At 40.5% G+C, this 25,137-nt stretch overlaps 1 protein-coding gene and 1 long non-coding RNA gene across 18 annotated transcripts in view; one reads left to right on the top strand and one right to left on the bottom strand.

Annotated features, from left to right (window-relative positions):
- The window catches only part of FOXP1 (forkhead box P1), a 409,891-nt gene that overhangs the window by 366,858 nt on the left and 17,896 nt on the right, over window positions 1-25,137 (top strand). For 14 of the 17 annotated variants that reach the window (XM_019746864.2, XM_019746863.2, XM_074313283.1 and 11 more), the window contains 5 exons: window positions 213-300; window positions 12,014-12,097; window positions 21,533-21,734; window positions 21,839-21,918; window positions 22,522-22,623. In XM_019746864.2, the coding sequence (XP_019602423.1) occupies window positions 213-300; window positions 12,014-12,097; window positions 21,533-21,734; window positions 21,839-21,918; window positions 22,522-22,623 (556 nt within the window). The remainder of the gene's footprint in view (window positions 1-212; window positions 301-12,013; window positions 12,098-21,532; window positions 21,735-21,838; window positions 21,919-22,521; window positions 22,624-25,137) is intronic. The other 3 variants (XM_019746870.2, XM_074313279.1, XM_074313286.1) reach the window with 1 other exon arrangement.
- On the bottom strand, window positions 316-3,428 carry LOC141567246 (uncharacterized). Its single transcript, XR_012489741.1, has 3 exons — window positions 2,871-3,428; window positions 2,357-2,445; window positions 316-1,261 (listed from the first exon to the last, which is right to left on the bottom strand). It is a non-coding gene; the product is annotated as an uncharacterized LOC141567246 (long non-coding RNA).

The raw sequence follows: 25,137 nt of genomic DNA, 5'->3' as shown, positions 1-25,137 counted from the left end.
CTCTGGAAGACTTTTTATTTTGGTGACAACTGTACTAAATTATATGTAATGACAGTACTAAGTGGCGGGGATGGGAAAGGGCAGGCCCCCCCACAGAACTGGTGTTCACTGTGCACTAGCCGCTGCCTAGTTTATGCTTAAACGTCCTGGTAACTTATGTTTTCCTTTGTGTTTCTCCATTTCACTTAATGATTTTCTATGTATTGTTGCAGACATCTCAACAGCGAGCATGCGCTGGACGATAGAAGTACAGCTCAATGTAGAGTACAAATGCAGGTTGTACAGCAGTTAGAGCTACAGGTAAAGCCACGTTTATTTTTAATCTTGCCTCAGTGTTCCTCAAATACCGATTTCTGTAGTGTTCTGTAATGAGTTCCTGTGCACTCATTATTGAATGGAAGGTCCAAGCTTGTGTTTTATTGCATTTTATCTTATTTTATTCTGTATTCTTTGGGAAAGTTTGCCATCAATTCACTCTTTGGAACTGCTGCTCAGATGTTTCCAAGTTCTGTGCATCTGTGTGTGTAGCCACCTCTGAGTTACCACTTTCAGCACTTCCATCTCTCTGTCACATTTCCCTTCCTTCTCTCTTCTCCTTTTAACTCTGGTTATCTTTTGTTGATGTCCCCTAAGTTGCTAATATTGTTAACCTGGGCTTAGGAAGACAAGCTGAAGCTGAGAGAGAACGAATGTGAATGGAGAGAGCTGCAAATGTGAGCGAGACCGGGCGAGTGAGTGTGCATCAGGCATGTTTCCCAGAGCAAAATGGAAACTGTGTGGATGGATCCCTCATGTTGCATTGTCTTCTCTCTCCACGGTGGAGAACAATCGAGAGGTCACTGCACACATTTTAAACACATACATGGACACATATACAAACATATATGTATATAATCTCATATTTGGAAATCCGTTGGGTCATATTGAATGTATTTTATGACTAGAGAAAATAACCTTCTGCCAGTTTTCCTGTGGATCACAGTTGTGAGCGACCAGGCATTTTTAATGTGGGCTCCACTTCCTGATGTAACTTGTTTACGAACCAACATATTTTAACAATAATTCCAGTCTTGGTAAAATTAATGGGAAATTAGTTTCTAAAAGTAAAAATTGGGTCAGAAATGGAGATTATTAAATGTATAATTGCAAAAGCCTGACCCTACAAACCCCATTTATGCAACCGAGTTCCGAGATGCATTTGACTGCTTCATGATTCACCGTGGCTTCTTCCTCTGCTGGTTTAGTGTAGACAAGAGGTTAGCTGAATAGGGGGAATTAAAACAATGTTGTCCATTATATTGTTACCAGCCATCGAAAAGCCTGTTTTATATGCGAGACGGCATTGCTGAGATATATGGAGAGCCCTAGGCTAAGTACAGAAGATAATTACATTTGGAATTTTACTGAGTTAAGTCATTTACAGCTTCAAACAGTTGCTGAGAAAAATCAGCCAAAACACACTTAAACTTTTTGTTGTGACTTTTCAGGACAGAAAGGATTTTTTTTTAATTAGTTATCATCTTATATGACAAATTACATTTTTTTAGTAAGATGGTCTCAAAAGTTATTTTCTTTAGCTAGTTACTATTTTTCTATTCAGACAATAGATACGAACTTATTAGAATAGTAGGATATTTATACAGGCAAAGGGTGCATCATAAAACCCCCCAATTTTTATGTAAGTCTTTGGAAACATCTTTAAATTTTGCGTGTTTATTGGGAAGGTAAAAAGTAGTATAATTTATCTCATCTGCAAAGTTCCCTTATATTGAAGTATAGTAAGCCCTATAAAAATTGGATTCAACAGAACAAACCTTATGTCCATTGCTACCTGAATTTACGTGTATTAGTGGTAGTGTTATAAAGTAATACAAATTCCTGCATTTATTAATTGATAAAATTAAATTCTTAATGATTAGCTAGAATAAATTGTTCACCAGAGGTGTTGTCATGGTTCACTCAGGTAGGCATTCCAGACTGCAAATTTGAGTGTGGGGCCGTTGTTACTCAGGAACTGATTATTTTATTTATTATTCCTCTCTGTCCGCAAACAGCAGGCGAGAGAGGTGGGGGGGGAGAGAGAGGGAGAGAGAGAGAGAGAGAGAGAGAGAGAGGGAGGGGGGGAGGGGGGGGAGAGATTGAGAGAGGGAGAGAGAGAGAGAGAGAGAAAGAGGAGTTAGTGGATATGACCTGGGAGCGGTCCAGACTGGTACAAGGATTCTTTGATTATTTGTGGATTTCATTTGTTTATAGATTGCCCTTCATCCTTCGGCTCCAAATCAAACTAAAAACAGGCTTCTCAATTTGTGATAGGAATCCAAGATCATCTGGCCAGAAGTTACTATGTGGTAGTTACCTGTGATATTTCGGATAATAGTTTTGCTTGAGAGTACTTGACTGAAAGAAGAGACAGGCTAATGCTGAAGGGGTCCGTTTCTTCAAAGCCTGAAAGAATTGGTGGAGTGTTGAAATAGTGCTTGTTGAAAGCAGGGGTTGACAAACTACAGACCGTGGACCAAATTCCATGAGCTAAGAAAACTTTTTACATTTTGAATAGTTGGGGAAAATCAAAAGAAGAATAAATTGTATGAAATTCAGGTTTCATTGCCCATATAAAAGGTTGTATTGGAACACAGCCACACCCATTCATTGACGAATTATCTGTGGCTGCTTTTACATTACAACAGAAAAGTTGAGTAATTCCAAGAGCCCCCATCATGAGCAAGGCTGACACTATTTACTATCTGGCTGGCCCTTGCAGAATTTTGCCAGGCTATCTCTGCTCAGCAAAAACAACAGTTACATCACTGTATTAGCAGCTGTTTCCTTGTTGTTCCTAGCTACCTGAAAGTCTGCTCCCGTCTCCTTACCTTTTCCCTCTTCGCCTCAGCATATAAAATGATCTGGTCACCACATGGGTCAGGTTTCCTCCATAGCAGCTTCATACGATAAGTACCTCCCGATCTTCAGGGTGTGAAGAGCTGGCGGAGGGAAGTATATTTGTTCATCCAGTCCTCGACTCACTCATTTGGCTCACGTTACCTGGAGCCTATAACGCAGCAGGAACCTTGGAGTACGAAGGAATACAAGCGTGAGTCGTTCACAGGGCTGCCCTCCTAGTTCTTACATTCCAGAGAGAAAATAGCTAGAAGTAATTTTTCATTGGCACCACCCATCGGTTGGGCAGTGCGAGCTGACACTAGAAACATGTTCAAAAGAGTTTCAGTGCTAGGCAGGGCCCAAACCAAAACAGATCTTATCTATTAATTATTATTCAATCAGATGAAATACAGCAGAAAATGTCAACAGTTTTTAGTATTTAAAGAACCCTTGCCCTGCTGTAGAGTTAAGAGAAGCTCTTATCAGGGATTGGATTGAGAGTCTGCGTTGTGGACCGGGCACATTGGGACAGTTTGGGGCAAGGTGCAGTCACACTACAGCCAGTCTCATTCTCGGCCTCCTGCTTCTCTGATGTTCCCCGCTTCTGTGTTTGTGCTGTCGCATTGGCCATTTCATGCACCCATGTCTGGCAATGTGCTTTTTTCCATTAACAGTCACTGTGCCCACACAACCTGAGGTATTAGAGAAATGGGGTCCCAGCAGCAGCAAGAATACTTCAAAGAGGGGATCTTATGCTTCCACAGCCTTCCTGTGTGTTTCCCATTGGCATCGCCCCCCTTCTCTCCGCTGCACACTGGTGCATCACCTCACCTGGAGGGGCTGATGTCCGGGCCGTGATGGACCCAAGAGCTACTGCCTTTTCCTCAAAGAAGGCATTTCCCAGTCCAGAAAATACCTGAACCTCAAGTACCTCTAAGTATATTACACAATTACCATTTATTAGCTTGAATTTGAAACCATTTGCACCACATAGCACTACAAGAAAGAGCAATCCAGGTTTGAACAAATCCCAAAGCGTGATCGCTGCATTAGAGTAGGAGGAGAAGGCCCTCCCGCCATCCAGACTCACAGCGCTTCTCTCTGCAGAGCAGTACTTAGGGCTCTGGTTGGTGTTTACATCTGGGAGAGAGGTCACACATGTGCCCCGTCGTAAAAACAAGTCCAATAAGCTCAAACTGGATCTTCTAGTAGAGACCAGCAGAGGTTCATTATGTCTGCCCTAGGCAGTCATCATGAAAGGATCCCACAGGAGAATTCGGGAGGGCCGTCAGTCGGCCTCAGATGTGACCCACACTGGTGAAAGCCCCTGGAGTGCTGTCCTGTGGACCTTTCCAGCCCCTGGAATCTACACCCCAGAAACCTCATCTCTGACCCAAAACAAAGGCCCTTGTATTTCTTAACCTATAGTCAAACCTCCCTAAAAAATCGGATGCAATTTTTTCTTTTTTTTTTTTTTTAGTCACCACTGTTAGCCTTAGGAGACAGTGGCTAGAGATGTCTCCCATTGTGGTGCTGTCTGTACAACACTGCACTGGAATCAAACGGAATAGCCTGTAAGGTTGTAATGGTGGGAGTTCCGGCAGCCAGGGAGGGATCAAGGTGGTGCACTGTGGGGCCTGACTGAGACCTGTCTAACCAGTGCTGGGCACGATGCATCTGTGCTGTTTTGATTCATGTTGGAAGATACCAAAATATATAATGCATGTTTTCTGAGCACTGGACGCCTTACGTAGACCTTGTTAATAGAGAAAGGATGGTTAATCAGTTCTCGTGTTACACACCCTGTGACTGGTCTCACTGAGCTGGAAGAGGAGTCAGAAAGACAGCTTAGTGGGCATTCAGAGCCTTTTTGAATGTTCATACTGCATTTCATTATTACAAAGACAGTTGTAATTTTTTCCCCATGTTTTATCAAAGGACTAGATGGAGGATTAACCCCGAGCTATTACCTGGAAGCCCAACATGAGCAACCTGAGAAGTGTGAGGTTCTTAACACTGTACACTTAGGCACATAACATGAGACAGATGGACACCATAGAAATTATTTGGGTCAAGGATATGGCTTTTGAGGTCAGGGAATCTATTTTAAGCTTTCATCTGTTAGATGTTCTCTGTTGACAGATTCTTCTGAATGATACCTAGTCGTGGAAATGAGTTAGAACTGGTGAAGAAAAAAATTCCAATAATCAATATGCATGGTCTTATATATAGGTCATGAAATGCGCAGCTCCCTACCCCCAAGACAGAGGGGCCAGGGGCATAGGAACTGGAAATAAATGGAGAAAAAAGATTGCCCACCCCAAATGCCATTGGCCAGGATTGTAAGGAAGCACTTGAACCTTCCCTGATAGTTGAGTACCTACTGTGTACCAGACCTGGGCCCAGGGATTTAAATTCATACTAACCCAGTTACCTGGATTCACTGAGGTGGGATACGCCTACGACTTATCTCAACCATCAAGCTGTGGATAAGATAATCATAAAAGGTATCTCAGTGGCTGGAACACAATTCCATTTTGGGAAAAGGGAAAACCATCCAATTTAAAAGACAACAGGGAAAACAAGTCTTCTGCTGAACTTACCCTCTTAGAAAGCTGAGACGTTCCAGACGTAGATATATTTTTCTGGCCACATATGAGGTATTGGTTTTAATCTGTTCTGACTTTAATATGACTTGCTCAGTTGTCAGCAGTCCTCTGGTGTATGAAGATGGGGTTTGAATGAAAGATAAAAGAAGCCTTGGAGATTTGGCATTTCATCATGCCCACGGCTTACCATGTGTCAGGGGACAGGGCTCAGGACAGGCTTCCTTCGAACACTGAACTTGTAGACCCTTTAAAGTTAATATTGAAAGCAGTTAAGGGGACAGCCAATCTGATGGGGTGGTCTGCCTGGCCTGGGCAGGGGGTTGGGGTAGAGGGGTGTGGACCTTTTCTTCTTGGACAGTTTGATTCCATCCCCTCACTATTCACCAAGCACCTATTGTATTCAAAGCACTGGGTGTAGGTAAGTAAGGCCTCTTCCCTCCTGTACTGTGCAACCTAAGAGGGAGAGTAAGACTAGCACTTCTCTAAATGCATAGCAGGCAGAATTGGGGGTGGGAGGTGGGGGAGGGGCATTGTGGAGGTGACCCAGGAAAGGGCAATTAGCAAGGACATTCCAAGTCAAGGGAACCACTTAGGTTTTACCTGATGGTAGTCTGAGGTAGAAGGATGATGGAAGGATTCATTGTTGTATTCATCTGTCTATTTAACAGGCAATGGGGTGATTAGACATTACAGTTGCTTACCTGGAACTGAGGGACTCCTGGGACTTGGGGTTTTCAGTTTCAAAACTGGGGTGAGTTGGTCACCCTAGTGATGAGTTTGAATCCACTGGCTATGGAAGAGACCCACCGAATGGTCCATGTTCTACTTGTAATTATTTCATGAAGGAGCTTGAAAACCATTTGACTGGATACTTACTGAGCTTCTAGTATGTGCCAAGGCACTATTCTAGGTACTTATACCCTCATTTTCATTGAATCCTCACTACCCCTCTGAGTAGATTCTACCCTATTTCCTCAATCCTAAGATTTGTTTTTTAAAGGAAAAATCTAACATTTGGAAATCAGTATGTGTCTCACACTTAATGAGCATGTTTAATGTATTTCTTCTTATTCTTTGCAAAGGTTGGCCTCTTAGAGTCAGAGAAATCATTTTCAGTGCCTCCCTCCCCATTTTGCAGATGAAGAAACTGAGGTTTAGAAGGTCTAATTCACTTGTTCAAAGCCAATGGCAAATTATGGACAGCACCCAGGATTCCGGCCCAGCCTTTGGAACCATGCTCCTTTCATGGCAGTGCTGGTTGTACCCAGCGTCGTCATGGCCCAGTGGGGTTCTACACATGTAACCAGGAGTTGCAGGTCACTGATTTTAAGACTTGGATGTGGGGCCATACTCTTCTCTGCCTCGCGAAGCACTCTCCTGAGCACTCCGTGGCGGCAGGGCAAGGCTAGAGCTCACGGGCGCTGAGATCATTCCAGAATTGTCTGAATCATCTGTACCAGGAACTGGAAGCTCTAAGAACATGTCAACAGGGAGAAAAATGTGCAAGTTTCAGTAGCAGAGGAAGACATTAAGCCTAACACTAATCAATCAGCGGTGATTATTCTGCCATTAGCAGTGCTATTTGTGATCATACCAGCTTCCTGGACTTTCCCAGGTATATGATCTGTGATATGTCCGCATTTGTACCCTTCTAACCTTCTCCAAGGCAATACTTAGGACAGTTGCTCACAGCAGTGGCCTGACAGAGCCTCCTGCCTCTCTGAGTAAGCTCAGGGTGCTGGGGAAAGAGAGGTCCTGATAGCATCATAGCTTCATGTTGCCACCACTTCTTGACTAGAGCCAAGAAAAAGAAGAATCTGGGTTTCTCACTTCCATGTCCCTCTTTGAAAACCAAGACACTTAGTTTTCATAATTTAGAATCATGCCTAACTCTGGGAGCATTAGAATTCCTAGACTATGACTGAGTCTTAGTGTGCGTCTGCTTCAAATGTCAAGAGAGTCTTTAATAATAACATGTAAGGAATGGGAAGATGGTAACAAAATACAATAAAAATAGGGGAGTTCTTCACTTGGGGTGAAAGGAGTCAGAGGTTGCCTACCACCTGAAAGCTGTAGCTGGTGTTTAAAAAGTCGTTTAAAAGTTTCACTGGTGCCGAGTTTTAAAGGCATGTGAATGACCGTAGTTGGATAAAGTGGTTAGAAAATAACTATTTAATTAACACTCAAGTTTGGTAGAATTTCATTTCTACCCCTTCCAGTGACTGCTTTTTTCTTTTTGCTCTCTTGCTTTTCTTCTTTAACTCATGCATTGTTTGGAAACCTGTGTAACTAGAGACACTGTGTGTCGGTCAGTTGTTTGGATCATGACTGTATACGAAACTACTATCGGGACCTAGACACCCATGGTGTAAGGCTCACTCAGTCCATGGGATGGACTCAGTCTCATTGAACTTGGACTCTTGGGGGCTTTATTACAACCACCTACTCCCACATCCTCCCACCCCCTTGGAGTGTTTAGGTATGACCCCAGACAGTTAAACAAAGGCTCATAATTTTACGGGAATAATCCAGACTTGCCAACTCATAAATTGGGTGCCTGCTGAAATTACGTACATACGAGTATGTCCCACGCCTCCTGTGGAGGGAGTGTCTACATCAGAAGCTCCATGTGAGGGCAGGAGGGATGCAGGTCTGTGCTCCAGTCTCTGTGCCAGGTGCGTCTGTGGTCACACCCATGTGGGAGAGGGGGGACCACGCATCATATAACTGGGATTCTAGCTTTTGGGTTTTGTTTTTTGTTTGTTTCTGTTTTTTGCCTGTTCCAGATCTATGACCCCATGTAAGTTCAGCCTGCGAGTCTCAGCTTCCCAACTCTGAAATATGAGAATAGGATGAGAGGACCTGAACTAGCCACACAAGGCTTTGCTTCTGTGAAATCAAATGAGTTACTTGGCTCCTCCTTCGTGACTGTCCTCAGTAATTCTAGTATCTTTGCACATCCAGAATTCATTTATTTCAGAAGAGTTTTTTCTCACAAGTGAGAACCACCAAATTGGGCTTAAAATGATTAGTCCTCCTGACAGCATATAAAATGATTATGTTAAATGAACCCGAAACCATGTTCCCTTTTCTCTGCTAAAAAAAAAAAAATGAGTTTAATCTCCTCGGTTTTTATCTCTGAAGATGTTGAATGGAGCTCCTGGCCGTAGGCACTTATCAGTAGGTCAGAGCAATATGCTTGTTCCGGTCTCACACAGCCTGGGCTATCTAAAACCTAATTCAAGGCCATGGTTAATAGAAGAGGGGATGACCTACATCAGCCAACGGGGGAAAGCATTTGCCTAGGATGATGGAAAGATCCAGAGAGAACCAAGGAGTGAAATCCATCAGAAATGGACTTGATCTTTCATGTTTTCTGTTCATCCCTTAAAACATCAAATCCTCTCCCTAATTTGGCCGACTGCAAACGCCAGTGAACCCTTTATGTTGATCCACATTCCAGACATATACTAAGCCAGTAGATGTCTGCATAGACCACACTGATTGACCTTTCCTTAAAAGAAAAAAACAAAAGAAAAAGCATTTTTTGTTGAGCGTTCATGAAGAGTAGGCTCTACGCTAAACTTATGTGCAAGAATTTATCGAATCCTCAAAACAACCCTTCAAAGTGCAGAGATTGTTGTTCCATATTTAGAAAGAGAGCTAAATACTTTAGAAGGTTACATAACGTGCCCCGAGTCACACAGCCAGAATTTGAACCCAGCAGAGTGTGGTTGTTGTGCCCACATCCTTTACCCGTGTTCACTGTGCTGTCGTGCTACGGAATTGGTGAGGAACTTGCTAATTTAAACAAACACTGCGCAGGCAGCCCCCTTCCTGTGTGGCCCATTGCCTTTCCCTTTATGTAGATACTCCTCCTGTGCCCACCAGAAAAGCTTTCAGAGAGTATTCTCTTCTGATAGCACAACATACAACATTTTTTTACATTTGCCCACCAAATTCTTAGTTAACCTTTGGACTGTATTTCTCATCCTCCTTTGCTTTTCATGGGATTCAGTTTATAAGGGAATGCTGGAATATGCTTGCTAATGTTAAATGTTTGTATTCTCATAATAATGAATGGATGCCTTGAAAGTTGATGGGGGTGGTAAGCACATGGAATGATGGCATGAAAGTAATAAAGAATCTGAAAGCTTTTGGAAGGACCAGAGAGCATTATAAATGCAAGACTGTAGGTAGAGGATGTGGTTTCAATAGGTGTAAATGTTTTGCCTTTTTGCCTAAAAAAACAAGAAGTGATTTTGGCCAGGTTTTTTTCTGTTTGTTTGTTTTTAATTGTTAAAATAGTTTGTGTTAGAGCTATAATTGATGATGAAAATCCAACACTCATTTACATGCTAGTTTGGGCTAATCAAACAAAAGCAGAAACTTGGGTTTTTGGCTTTTTCTGTAACCTTGCCCATCTTTTATAAGTAAAGCAGCACTAGGGTTGTGGAGTTGAGGTTGGGGCATAATAAGGAACCTGGATCATTCTCAAAACGGACGATGAAGTCTAGGTAATATTCTTACGGAAAACCCAAACGGTCCCTATGGCAGTGACCTCCAGGGTTTTGGGGGTGGCTGTGTATACAAATCTGGGGGTGTTTGCAGTCTGTTTTTACTGCCTTTACCTGGTAGACATTTGGATGGAATATAAAGATGATGATTCCTTTGGGGGTTGAGAATTTGGATGTCCTTCTACTTTGGTCTTTGTAATTACTGTATCAACAATGTGTACCCCCAAATTAAGTCACAATTAATATTCATCAGACTCTTTAGTAATCATCACTTCTCACCCTTGAATTTATAATTTTCATTATGGCAGACTACTACTAGTTTTTAAAAAGAATGACATATATGCCTGAATTCCTTCTGCCCCGTGATAATTTTCAAACAAAATACTTTTTTAAATTAGAATGTCTTAATTTTAACATCTAAAACCTAGAACACTTACATGAAAAAACAAATAACTGGAGAAAAATGACATTGCTAACATTTTAATTGTTCTAACTGAGCCACTTTGGGAAACTACATTCCTTTAGCATTATGTTGTGTGTTCAGAGCATCTTTTAGTTTGGTTGTTCAATAACTTACTGAAGAACAGAGAATGAGTAACATGAAGTGGCTCCTAATATGGTATCATTTTCATTTCCTGTTTGCTGAAAGATAAATGCTAACACTGTAAGGCTTTTTTTTTTTTTCTTTTAAATTATTCCTCCCTAAACCACAAGGGAATAAAAAGAAAAAAGGAAAATCCAGTGTGATCCGACTGGAGACTGAGCCATCCGTTCAGGATAAGCCGAGAGCTTCTTTCTCTTGCTTTTGTGCCCTTTCCCTTTCCTCTGCTTTCCCCCAGTTCCTGAAATTCTTTTCTCCCTTAGAAACACCTCTAATTGAAAAGTCTTAGTTGATTTTTACTTTGGAATAATTTTAGACTTACAAAAATAATTGATGTTTGAAAGATTTAAGGGTAATTTTGTGACAAAAGGAATGAGTCCCTCCCTCCCAAATTCTGACATTCTCTCTCTCTCTCTCTCTCTCTCTCTCTCTCTCTCTCTCTCTGTCTCTGTCTGTCTCTGTCTCTCTCACACACACACACACACACACACACACACACACACACTAAGCTCCTATACATTTTCCCAAAATTCCACAGCTGTTCTCTTAACTATACCTTTGTCTTTTGGGGATACACTTCCCACTTCTTTTACAGAGGTAATTATTATATGTCTGCTATGCCCAACTATCTTGGATTATCGAACACATAGTGTTAAAACAGTCCAAGGCAGGCATAAAGAAACATGATAAATAGTATTTGAGTGCCTGCCATGTACATCCATTGAGAAACTCCTGTGCCTTTAGAAGATAATTTTCTGTAGAATGAGGAGACTTCAATTTCTGTTAAGATGAGACTAGCACATGGTAGGTACTCACATATTGAATAAATAAATAAATGAGTAATCTTACTCTCAGTTCATTTGAAAATGGGAGCCTGTCGACCCTGTAGCCCTGCGCCTACCCTGCTAATAATGTCACTCTTGCCAGCACTGTCTTAATCTATGCCTACCTGGTAGGAAAGATGAAATTAATTTTGTATAAATGTACCCATCTGTCTAGGAGTTTTTGCACAACCACAACAGATGAATTTATGAGTCTTAGGTACCTAGCTCATTGTCCTTTGGCTTCCTCATGAATAAGGTTGGTTAATAGGCATGATTCACGTTTTTGTCTTGTAGCTGTCTGTGTTACATGGGACTCCTTGGTGCCAGCAGGTCTAGAAGCTCCCAGTTAAAAGCTAACGCATCTTGTGTTGGGAAATCTCACACGGACACTTCCAGTTACTTGGAGTTTGGCAATGGTCGTATAGATTTCACAATGATTAAGCAATGAAAACGATGTTGTCATGTGTGATGGTGCCATCATTTAATTTGGGATATGTATCATTTTGGATGTAATGTCATGCAATGATAAAACCATGCTCAGATCTGTAGTCAAAGAATAACAAAGCATTTTCTTCCTGCTAGCTTGCAAAAGACAAAGAGCGCCTGCAAGCCATGATGACCCATCTGCATGTGAAGTCTACGGAGCCCAAAGCCACCCCCCAGCCCGTAAGTACTGAGCTCCGCCAAGGGGAGGAGCCACCAGGACTGCTCTGCTTCCCACGCCGAGCACAGGAGGAAGCTCAGGCACCCTGGTAGCTTTGAGTAGTGAAGGCTTACGTTGAGTGGACCGTTTTTGGTAACCTTTCCTAACGAGGACACTGTGCTAGGCGTGTAGGGACATACAGGATGATGTGCACACAGCCGTTGTTCATCAGGCCCAAACAGCCAGCTCTTCTTTGGACAGATACTGGATGCCATCCTGAGGTATTCAGATACATTATGAGAGCTCACTGGGAGAGGGAGAATAAAAACTTTCCAGATGGTGGTAATGCAGAGAGAAGACAGCCCGACCATGAAGGCAGAGGACAAAGGCATGTCAGCCTGGGGGAGCTGAGAGACAAGTGAGTATGAGAAAAGGAGCAAGGGATAGTCCAGTCTAACTGTGACCGAGGAAGGAAACATGCTGTCTGAGAGAGGCTAAAATTACGGAGTCTCTAAGGGTTACTAAAGAGTTTGAAGTGAACATTTCTCCTTCACAGGAATCCAAACATGGTAGGTACACTGAAATTCTATTTAACTGTAGAAATCCCCTATTTCTCGCCTTGTTCCCTTTCACTTGACCTCGAAGAGTGCCATCCAAGCACAGACAGTTATCAGCATGGAAGGATGGCATCCCAACTCCTGTCTCAGACCTTGGTCCTTGTTATAAATCGATCTCTAACAGTTTTATTTCTCATATACTTACATTTCTAAAAATCTAGTAGCATCAACTGGTTATTCAAAATGGAGAGAGTTGCTTTGCTTCTTGATTTTTAAGATTTGTAAAATTTAAAGGTACACTGCCTTTATTTGATTTTGCATGGAGTCACTGTGTGAAAATTAATTGAGCGTTGACAATCTATAGTTAGTACCAGCAATTTTAATCAATATGCAATGATGCAGCATAATGGCAAAGTATTGGTTTATCTGTTTTGACTGATTTTTTTCTATAAATAAAGCAAACATACACCCATATATGTATGATTTATGGTGATAGAAATAAAACAGAGTCAGACTATTAACCCAGCAAATGTGGTAGCCTGCCAAGATGCAGTTGGCAGACAAAATTAATGTCTGAAACAGAACACATTACTGAGATATAGGACATAAAATCATTAAACACTTTGCACATTCATTTTTACTCGGAAAGAGCCCTTAGTTTCCATATATTCTGCAGTAAATTGCTGTAGGGCTGAGTGTGTAGGCTACCAAAAATAAAGGAAGGGAGAAAAAAAACAGGCCATTCAGTATATTATGGAATCAGTAGTCAGCCGTGCTATTCCTGCTATTCCTATCAATTCCTCCTTTTAAGGAGGTTCCTGGGAATAATATGAACTGAGCTAAGCGAATTGGTGAGACCCTGAAATGACTGAGTTCTCCAGTGGGCATAGCCAAAACGGCTGAGGGAAATGATCACCTTTGAACTCTGAAAGTCTTCCTATTGCTTTTGTTTATAGGGAAATGGTTCTTCCCAGGACGAAGGGTTCGAGTCTTTAAACCTAGCAACAGCAAAGAGGGAGAGAATAAGATTATCTCCTACTTCCTCCATGGATTAGAGACAATGATAGAATAATGACTGGACGCTAGGAACGGACTCCTGGGATCCTGATGCTCATGGAGGGAGGAAGAAGGAGTTGCAGACCCCCAGGGGGCACTCCTTGAGGGAGGGGCAGGGTGTTGGCAGGGAGCCCCATATATGTAAGCCTACCTAGGACACAGAAGGGCTGCTGGGAATCTCCATGAGGACCAGTGTTGAGCAACCGATACGGGGAAAGCAGTCCTGGGGAAACCGCACAAGGAAGGAAGGTCTGTCCTGATTAGTACTTAAAAAAATGTTTTACATTCTAGAAAATTACAACTTTGAAGGGGACCTCCTACTAAATTTATTTTTAACTGCTCTATTGAAAATTCTCTACCACTAGTCAACATTATCTCTTAGTAGCTCAGCACAGTATTTCTTTATTAAAAGAAATAGGCACGAATATTTTTGACTGAAAAATTAATAGCTTTTGAATTCATACACAGCAGGTTTTCTTTTGCAAAGAAGTCCAATATCGCTGCACAGCACTTCTATAACCATTTATTTAGAGTCCAAGTCAAACCTTTGACAGCTGGAGCAGCGCTACAAGCCAATATAAAGAACTCCAAGATGTAAACCAACAATAGGCCGTCTGTGTGAGGTTTGCCATTGTCAGATACATAGATTGTTTGGATTAGTTTATGTAAATGTACTGTTGTATTACCCTTTGGGAAAAAAAAGATCACATTTGTGTATGAAAAGTGGTTCCCTTCACAGGCAGCATTATAAATTCCTTATCCTTTAACTTACATGTAAGAAGTAAAAATTGGTGCCTGACAAGCAGATATTGTGTGACACTGTTGCCGGAATGAACCTGCCTTCTTTTCATTTATTGGAAAATAGAAAATTTTATTATAGATACCATCTTATAAATCAGGAATTATTAAAATATGTATAGGTGAGGCATTGGAAAATTAATTATAAAAGGTAGACGTAGTATTTTGCATAAATTTTTACTAGCTTGCCCCCCAAAATGTGAAAAAAGGCACACACACACTACACAACCTTGATTCTTTTTTCAACTTTAGTGATACAAAGCTATCTGGTGTTCTATTCTAATTTACAAAATATTCCCTTTTGCCTGTAATTAATTTATTTCACCTTAAGTAATAGAATGCACGGTGTATGTTTAAATGCATATTCTTCTAGAATATTTGATTTGAAATAAGCAATGATTGGGATTCAAATCTAACCATAGATGGGGACTTGCATGTTACAGCATTGCCAGTGAGTTTATGTAGTTTTTCTATTTTTTCCATTTATGCTTAAAAGGAACCCCATGTTTATTTTAAAACTCTTAGTTACTAAGTGATGAAATGCTTTGCTGTAAACGTTGCTTCTCACTCAGTGTCATTTGGGTGGTGAGGGTCATCCTGTCGTCCAATCGTCCCCATTTCATGCCATCAAAAAAATGGCCAAAACCTTCTTGGATTGTTCTTCCATCAGCTCGTAGATGCATTTTCTGGATCCATTGAGGAACTCATCTTCCCATTTGGGTAGTTAGAGGATATGGTGATCTCGGGAGACACCCCAAGTTTTCAGACGTAGATCTGCGCTCACTCACACTGGCGGTAGACAGGTGAACTGGGACGTGAGACTGCGGTCTGCCTAGTCCTCCGATACCTTCAAAGCATCTCTTCCCGCTTGCTGGAAAGTCTTTTAAACTGAAAAAAATTATACCTAAGACTCAAACTGCAAAGTTGTTTTTGGAAAGAAAATTTCTGCATTTAAAATCAAGCTATTGCATCAACAAATACTTAATGGAGCATGCTACGTAAAAACATGGAGTAGTAACTTAAGCTAGAGGCATCCTGCCGTTGAAGTATTTGGAGGTTTGTTGAGGCAAACTAATAAATAAATACACACATACACACTCTTACATTCTCACTGTGTGAGTTGTGCTATGTGTGAGTAGAACAACTGAGCTATTATGCTGGGGTCCAGGAAGACTTCTGGAAAAGGTAACAAAACCTACATGAATCGGAAGAAATGGAAGGAAGTCAGTTTTGTGAATCTTCCCTGGGGTTAAGAGTAGGTGCGTGTGTCTGCGTGTCTCTAAGGAAGGGAGCTAGCTGGGAGAGGAAGATACGTTATGAGGATCAGTGAGGAGGAAGTGAAGGAATAGCCAACATCAGCTAAAATAAGCTTTTCGTACTCTTAATTTTATTAAATCTGGGCCCTGCATGGAGAGGATATGTAAAAGTTTACAGAGCAGCTGCTGTGTTCTAGCAGTCGAGCACATGCAATGGGAAAAGCCTTTCCTGGCATGTTTAGAATAGTCAAATTTGTTGTATTTTTGAGTTCTAAGATTCTTCTCTTTTCCATGTTAGGAGAAGCAAAAACATAAAAAATTAGACAATAGTAAGCTATCATAATGAGTCTGGTCAATATCCTTTTGTTCCAAACTCACTAACATTCTTAGAGTGAACACCAAAATGTACTGCTTGCTGATTACTGTCTCCATGTGTAACTTACTCTGTGGGGAATTTGCTGAGCTCTTCCTTGGAGGGAGGAGTAACTCAGAGGACAAAACAATAACAACAGAAAGAAGTGTGTGTTATGACTTGATTAAGTTGTTAAGGACATTTAAAAAAGACTTCACGATCATTATGTTGGACAATGCTGCAAATCATATTTTATAATAATGAGTACATGAGAAGTATACTTTGCTGTAGGGTATTCCTACACACCAGAGAACAACCCCTGATCTGGAGAAACCACATTCCTTCTGATCAGGTGGGCAAGTAATGACAGCGTATGTAGTGTAGCCCCTGTACAAAAAATGCTGTAAAACACTAGAGGAACTTGGATATTTGAAGTGAAATGCAGTATTAGATTTTCCTTTTTAGACATTCTCTTTTCCTCTACCCATAGCAATTAGGACTCTTTCGAAGTAGTTTTTAGCTACTATAAAAACAAAGTGCTCCCTGTCTGAAAAGGGGGTCTTTTAACTCATAAAAGAAATGGCTGACCCTTCGGGCTTCAGCCTTGCTTTAGAGTTGGAGAAAAAATATTAGGCAGTCATAAAAGATTCTCAAGCGCAACTCAACACGAGTTATTTTTATATATGGTTTCTCATTAAGACTCCCTCCTCAACTCAATGCCAGTTTTTGTTTTGTTTTCAGTCCACTGTCCAGGACACTAGCTTCTCAGTCACTGCCTTCCACCAGTGCACACCCCTGATACTGTTACAGGGCCAAGCTGAGATGGCAGAGGAAGGCAAGGGTTGGGAACATAGCCTCCCGCTGCCACCCCCAGTCCTAGCTCCCCACAGTCTTGGGTAGGTCCCTCCCTTCAGCCTGGGAAAGGCCTTCTCCACATGGGAGTGATTCATGTCCAGAAACGCCATGTGGTTAAAGCAGCACTTGGGCCAGCTCAGGACGGTGAAACCAACAGCAGAAAAACCAGTTCTGTGAGCCTGAAAGCCCCTACTACGCAGCTAGGTCCCTTGGGGTTTTGGTTTCAGGTTTGTCTTTTGTTCTCAGAATTTGCTTTCATGTGAGGCAAGAGCACAAACAAAAATAAAAATGAGTTCTTGTGGGAATACTTAACGACAAGTCTGTTTCTGTCCGGAGTTTACATCGGCGGTTTGTTTATTTTTTAAAAATGTGAGTGACTCATCATCTTTAAAAGAGAGAGGAGTTTACTGTTTAAAAACTAAAGCTTAATCTTTTGAAAAAGGGCTAATCAGAGTATTAGGTAGCTGTGACAGTTCCAATAGTTTGTGTGGTTAAGATTTCCAGGGTAGGTAGTCCTCTGCAGCTGAACTGGGGGATAAGATGATGGTTAAGAAGCACACATAAATTTAAAAAATAAAACCCTGCGGCAATTTTAAGTGACATAAGAATTTTTTGGCCAGAGTTTCAAAGAGATTATCTTTGCCGAAATCATCACATGATGGAAATTTGCCATGTAGAAAATATCAGAGTTACTAACTTTTCTAAACATAGCAACTTCTTTTTAAATAGAAAATGAACACAATTAGAAAAATAGGAAAAGAAACCCTCCCAGTCCAATCCCTTCCTGTTCCATGCCCCGGAAAAAAATTATCTTTTAAAAACTTAACTACAGCCAGAAACACAAAGTGCATATGCTTTCATTTCTAATTGATGATTATATTAAGATTTAATAGTTTACAGTTAAGATGAATATTTCAAGATTACAGCAAAACCCACACCGTTCCCGATTAGCTCTTCTGTTTAAGTTTATAATTAATTTTTTTTGGTCCATTTTGTTCAGAGAGACCTTAATTAAAGGAGCAGGTTTGAACACAGCTGTTTTGAATCCTTCCCCATGTTCCATCTTATTTCTCTCTCGTGACCTCCCTTCCCAAGTTGGTGTCTCCTCAAGACAAGCATGTGATCATCAAACAAAAGTTGAAAAGTTAAGAAACTTCTAGAGCGGTTGACAAGGTTGACATTTCATTAACTTGTTGGTTCAGCCTTCAAATGATTGTGCGAGGCACAGCACCCTCTGTTTGGAGTTTCCAGCTTTTTGTTCTTCCTTCCCTCACAGGCTACAGTCATGTTTAATTTGGAATCTGGGCTCCTTGGGCAAATTAGCAATTAGAACAATTTTGTGGGAATATGTATATGTGTCATTAGTTTCCCTGCAAATTAATAGCAAGGGCAGAGGTCAGGCAGAAATTTTCCACTTGACTGCAGTCTCTCTGTTGAGACTTGGCACTTGGTTTTGGAATGGCCACAGCTGCTCTCGGCCACCCTCTTCCTCTAGGAACTGTCTTTTAATTAGTTTACCTCATAGCCATCATTACAAATATTACTGCCTCCCCTCCTCGAAATAAAATTACTGTTTCTACAAAATATTCCAGGGACATCTTGCACCACTGCACACTGATGGTGGGGTCACTGGAATGCAGCATTTAATCATCAGATCACCTCCATCCGCATCTCCTAATTAGAGTCCTTACAATACATTTTTATCTGGCAATTAGCTGAGATTGGCTGCTTCCTCTGTGGCTTATTAGAGACAGCCCAGCAGTGGGTGTGAATCACGGTGTCATTTGTGAAACCTGGTAAGCCTCCTCTCTGCTCTCTTCTGGCTTAGTGTTTATTTCCACTTGCTCCCTATGTTTCAGAAGCCTCCAGAAAATTCTACTGCATCTCTTTCTTCGTGGATCATGCTTACCACTGCTGCTTTTTTGGTAGAAACAGTCCAAGTGTTGAGACCTTTGTAAAAGCCGCAAGAGTCTGATTCCTTTTACATTTTGTGCCGTTACACCATGCGGCACCATATCTACTCTTCTTGTATGTGAGCACCCAAAAAGATGGCCTTACACTGGCTGAATGTTTATGTGAGTTTTGGTTTTTGGCAGTTAGACCAGAACCCACTGGACTTGAACTTCTTCACAAAACTGGGAAGAGCACGCATATTTGTTAAGGACGTTGTATTTATATTACACTTTTCAGTACGTTTTTAAGAAAGTCTTGATGTTTAGGGTAATGTTCATAAACTGAAAAGAGAAGCCTGGAAGTAGAGTTATTCCTCAGAACTGTCTTATGGTTGTGCACGTTTTCCTCTGACCACTGTCCGTATTTGATGGTAAGCTCTGCAAGGGCAGCCATCCCGTTCTGTGCCCGTTTCGTCAGGTCAGTGCCACGTGGATGCCTTACATTTGCTCAGTCATATTTATTGAATGTCCATTTAGAAGCAAAGATAAAAGCTATTCACGGAATCCTTTCCAAAAATGAGACTACGGAAAAATGAAACTGGTTAGTGTTTCTTTTGTTCATTAACTGGGTGTGAGGAGATTATACAGAAGGCCTAGCATCACAAGTGTGTGTTTGGCTTTGGGTCCACGGTGTGGATATGGGAAAGTTATTTAATCTGTCCTGAGCCTCAGTTTGCTTATCTGTAAAATACGAGTAATACCATCTCAAGTACTAGTGATGGTAAGAAAATTAAGTGAAGCCACACAGTGTCCGGTGGTTTACAACACGGTTTTACAAGTGGTAATGACTTTCCAGAGTATGCTTGTATTCTTAGGCATAGCAGCCTCTGAATCGTAAAAGCTGTATATTTTTTATGTTAGTCTTTCATGCACGAACTTCCATGACCCTTTGCTGGGTCTGATGCTTATGTGTGCAGCCCTGCCCTTGGTCAGTGATAAAGGTCCAAACCCAAGAAGGTCGGCCCCGACCTTCCCACTGGCTTCTCTCCAGCCTTCCCTCACACTCCATCCCATGGCTGCTCCTTTGAACTGCTAGCAGGTAGTTTGCAAATGTGTGTCATGAAATCAGGTTCCAGCACTAATCAAAAAGCACCTCTCACCGGAACCCAGCTTGCCTGGGCATCTGTAAGGTCAGCGCCATCGCCATAGCTTGTTCTTGGGGAGAGGGGGCGCTGTCTGTGGTTGGCTGAGTCAGCATTTCAAGGCAAGGGGGATGAAAAAGAAAACACAACTAAAAGCTCGCAATGCAACATTCAGGTTCCAGCACTATGTTTACATCTCTCTGTTACTATTTCCCTGACGATATTTGATCTTTCTTTTCTTCAGATTTATTGCCTTTTTATGGAACGACCCTAAACATATTAGAGAAGTTTCTCATGGTCTTTTTCCTTACTCGAGTATGAGTGAGGTGGGATCTTCTCAACAAATTGGAACTCTCTTTTACTGTGTTCTTTGACTATGATCTCAGAAGAATCTCATCTTTAATCCCACCACAAATAATACCTTGTACTAGGACTGTCACCATGGTGAAGTAGACCCCTTTTGTTAAGTGATTCACAATCTGGTTTGAGAAAATGTTACCAAGTAAAGCCTACTCGGCAGAAGTTTCTTGGATTTGGGCCAACTGTATGTATCTAAGATAGCAATCCTAAGTAGACTATAATGTGTTGAAAACGATCGCGTTTTCAGCATAGTCAGACATAGTGTTTCTGTAACAATACATTTTGGGAAAGGGGGACAAGCCGGTTTTTCCAGTATTAATAGGAGAATCACTTCAAGGTGAAAGATTGATAAGGAGGGAGTAAGGGAAAGAAGGAAGGGAAGGAGAGAAGAAGGGGGAAAGGAAAGGAGAGAGAGAGGGAGGGAAAGAGGGAAGGAGGGACAAAGGACGAATGGAGGAGGGAGGGAATCGAAACAGTACTATTGATTTTTGTCTATACTACTTCAAATACATAATATTCATTTTCTTACTTGATGCAATAGATTATTCCATTATTTTACTGAACACTTGACTTGAAGGAAAAAAATAAAAAATTCTACTGTTCCAGCTCTCTCATATGCCATATTCTTTTAAAATTAATAGATTCCAATCCTATATTTGATAGAGTTTAATGAAGATTACCCACAAAGCTTTCAAAGATTACTCTCTGTCAACTGACAGAACATAATGTTGGCTTCCTGGATCAATGTCTCGTGTTTTAATTCAAGTCATAGGCCAAACACACTGGTAGTAGTTTCCTGTCCAAGAAGTTTCATTGTGAAGTTGAGTGGCCTGTCCCTGTGCTGTGCAGTATGGTAGCCACTGGTGATGTGTGGCTATTTCAATTTAAACTCATTAAAATTAGAGTTTAATTTTTATAAAAATTAAGTAAAAACAGTTCCTCATTTGTGCTAGCACAATGCAGACATTTCTGTTGGCGAGCTCAGTCAGGTCTATACCAGTGTATCCCAGCTAACTACTAAGTGAATTGTGTTTAAGTGGGAACTCGTAGTTCAGTTGATGAGAAACATCTACTTAGAGAAAGAAAGCTAGCCAGGCATCCCCTGTATTATTCTTGCTGGATTTTAGAGACTTTCCTAGTTGCTCGGTTTTTTCCTGAAGGTCTTCTAAGAATTGTTATTTTCCTCACAGCTGAATCTGGTGTCAAGCGTCACACTCTCTAAGTCTGCTTCAGAGGCTTCTCCACAGAGCTTACCTCATACTCCAACTACCCCGACCGCCCCCATCACACCTGTCACTCAAGGCCCCTCGGTCATCACCACCACCAGCATGCACACGGTGGGACCCATCCGCAGGCGGTACTCAGACAAATACAACGTGCCCATTTCTTCAGGTACATACTCTATTTTTGCCTCACATAGAAATGCAATATGCAATTCTTGTAGAGCAGCCTCTTTTTTAAAAGTGATAATTAATAGGACAATGATTCTTATTTAGCAGATATTGCGCAGAACCAAGAATTTTATAAGAATGCGGAAGTTAGACCACCATTTACATATGCATCTTTAATTAGGCAGGTAAGTAAAGAACACAGTATGTGAAATTATTTCAAAAGGTGTACGTGCACATGGATATATTATATTGATGAAGTAGATTTAAAACCGTTTAGTATGCAGGCATGCTAAAACCTTTTCTATAAGGTTTTTTAAAACTGCAATATATAACATAATTGCTTTTGATTAAGTATTACAATACGATGTGATTATTAGGAAATTCATTTCACACAACAGTGAAAATGAGCCTGTTTAAAGATGGCAAGTCAATTATCACAAGCTACAGTAATCTCTGATCCCTAGAATTAATCTGAGCTCTAAATAATTACTGAGCTTTAATCAGCTAGTGAAATGTTTTGCATTTCTCTTTGATTCTGCTTTATGAATGACTAATAAATTAATATTTCTGTACGGAAACAGAAATAAAAACTCAAAACAATTAGATAATTCCATTTTGAATTTTGCTATTGAACTGTTTAATACAACCATTAATCTTAGATCATTTTGTGAAACCTTTCTTAGGATTTAGTTCTGAATCACGGTTATTTTATATTTTCATGAAACTGTGTAATGATAATTCTGCTGATTTGGTCATAAATTATCTTCTTCATCACTTCTGCTTCGCAGGCCATTCTCGAATCTCCAGAGAAGCAGCTAACACTAAATGAAATCTATAACTGGTTCACACGGATGTTTGCTTACTTCCGGCGCAACGCGGCCACGTGGAAGGTGAGCGCTCTCACAGGCCTGTCTAGGCTTGGGTCTTAACCATTTATAGAAGAGAGTGTTGTTGAAAAATGCAGTTGTTGTCATGTATTATACATTGATATTGTTTTGATCCACTCAGAGAGTCTAATTTATAGAAATGTCTGATGGAGAACATTGTTTCATGGTGGTTGAAAGGCAGGGATGGAAGACTCCCATTACAGTGGTATCGGCTGTGTGGATGGACCAGCCAGGAAAATCCACCCCCTCTGGTCGGCATGTGTGGTGGAAGGAGCAGATAACACTGCCCAGATGTTGAAGTTGTCCTGTTACTTACACAAGCCTCATGTTTTAGGCATTCAGCCGTCACCAAATATTGGCAGAGATGCATAAATAACTTTTTTGATGCCATTAGGAACCTAGGGAAATAATTAGACAAACTTGACGTAACTTTCACTGGTTGGATGAAATCTCCTTAACCCAGTTAGTGGAGAAAGCTTTGCAATCCTAGTAGTAGCACTATATATGGGAGTAATTACAGGAGAACACAATATATTATTAAGTGTTTTTGGTTTTCATCGTCGTTTTCTTTTTTAAGTCAAGAGACTGCCTGTCAAAGAGGTCAAATTCCATGGGTCCACGTTGGGACCCCAACAAGGCATGAGGTGATATGACATACTTCATTCCCAGTTCAGCAACTGGCTCATAGATTCCTTTAGTGTTTATTCCATTGTCTTAGATTAAGCCCTCACAAATTTTTAGATTTTTCCCACTTTCAATTACTTGTTTTCTAATATTCTTGCTATAGAAAGGGCAGATACAGTATATTATTTGGGGATTTTGCATTTTTAATACCTAGAATTTTTATAGTCCATAAATTCCAAAACATTTAGAAACATTCAAAATGAAAATATTTTAGGATATTTTTGCATCATTGTTATAAGTATGATAGAGATTTATTATAGGGTGTAAGAAAAATTTGCCTTGCTTGAAATAAATGTCTTCCTTGCTACTTCCTTAATTTTTCATGGGAGAAAATCAAAAGCAAAAGCAGAAATCATATTTCCTCTATAACAGTCTTGGTAAATTAGCATTTTATAAGAAAATGAATATAACCATAGAATTAATTTATCAAATTTACAGGGATATGAATATCTGTTGTGGCCCAAATTGTCTTTATTATTTCCATTAAGATACATAGGCGCTAAAAGGAGCCTGTATTCAAAATTTTCCCCTCTTTTCCTCAGCCTGCCTTGGAAGGTTCAAATACAAAGGATATTTAGCTACGAATGCTTTTCAGAATTTAGGAAGTATAAGCATGAAGCAGACATTTTCTTCAAATTACCTTTTATAAATAGCAAATGATCACATTTAAAAATGACTACCAGTTGTGAAGATGATATTTAAGCCCAGATCTTTAGATTTAACTTTTTTTGCAAACTGCAGGAAAAAGTGCCATTAATGTAAACAGTCCTAGGTGAAGTACTTAATGACTCACAAATACGTATCATTTTCTCTACATGTCCTTATTTATATTGTGATCTTAGACAAAAGATGAAATGCCCTTTTAAAGTGATCACTGAAAAGAATTTACTCATCTTTTGGGGAAATTCTTGATTTCTGGTTGCTTTTGCTTAGATGTGCAACATCTTTGAAAACAAAGCTTAAGTTTGGACTTCCCATCTTTACTTACATGGCTGTATAGTTCAGAAAGACCGAAAGCATCCTTTTTTCAGACGTGGCTTCTTTAGAACTTTTGAGTTCTGTACATTTTGATTCTTATTTTAAAACACCAGACAATGCTTAGGATGAGGAAAAATGTTGATTTCTTTCCCACTTATGTCTCCTGTATGTTGTATACATGCTCTGTCTGGATTTTTCTTAAAGGAAATTTAGGCTTATTTATTTATTTCAGCTTCCTCAGCATTGTTCTAGGAGGTAACAGTAGACCCTTAGTACCCTTTGACTGTGCCTTTGCGCAATATGAAAAATAATGTGTATTTAAAGATCAGACTATAATTTATATGCAAAGAAATTTGTCTTACCAGGTATGATTATAACACACCAAACATTTTTCAGAGATTTTGTTTGTTTTGTTTTGATGCAAACCTATCAAACCTGTTTGAATCAGGAGTGTCCTCTCACAGTCAGCTGAGTGTCTTGAACCTACCCCAGTTATGCTGACATTGTTCAAAAGCTCCTCGAGGGTTTGTCCTATGGATTCTCCTTGTGAGAATGTAATAAAACTTGTCTCGGTATCTTCTAAACATTCCATATCAGAAAAAGAAAACAATCATCATCTAACTTAACTCCTCACAGAATCACCGATGGTGATTATCTAAAAATTGAAACAACTCTCAAAGTATTAAGATTGGCCACTATGAAAGAGAATTTGAAGAGGAAATATTGCAGGGGTTAGAATGAGAGGGGTGCAATATGGTTGAGCAATACCAGCATTATTGGAGTTGAGTAAAGGGCTTACAGGTTATATGAGGTGTGATGTTTGCATCATCTTCTCATGCCCCAGTTGTCACCACC

The sequence above is a fragment of the Rhinolophus sinicus genome, linkage group LG10 (assembly GCF_036562045.2).
Source record: "Rhinolophus sinicus isolate RSC01 linkage group LG10, ASM3656204v1, whole genome shotgun sequence".
Lineage (NCBI taxonomy): Eukaryota > Metazoa > Chordata > Mammalia > Chiroptera > Rhinolophidae > Rhinolophus > Rhinolophus sinicus.
Note: the sequence above shows the minus strand (reverse complement) of the source record. Positions and strands in the feature narration are given on the sequence as shown.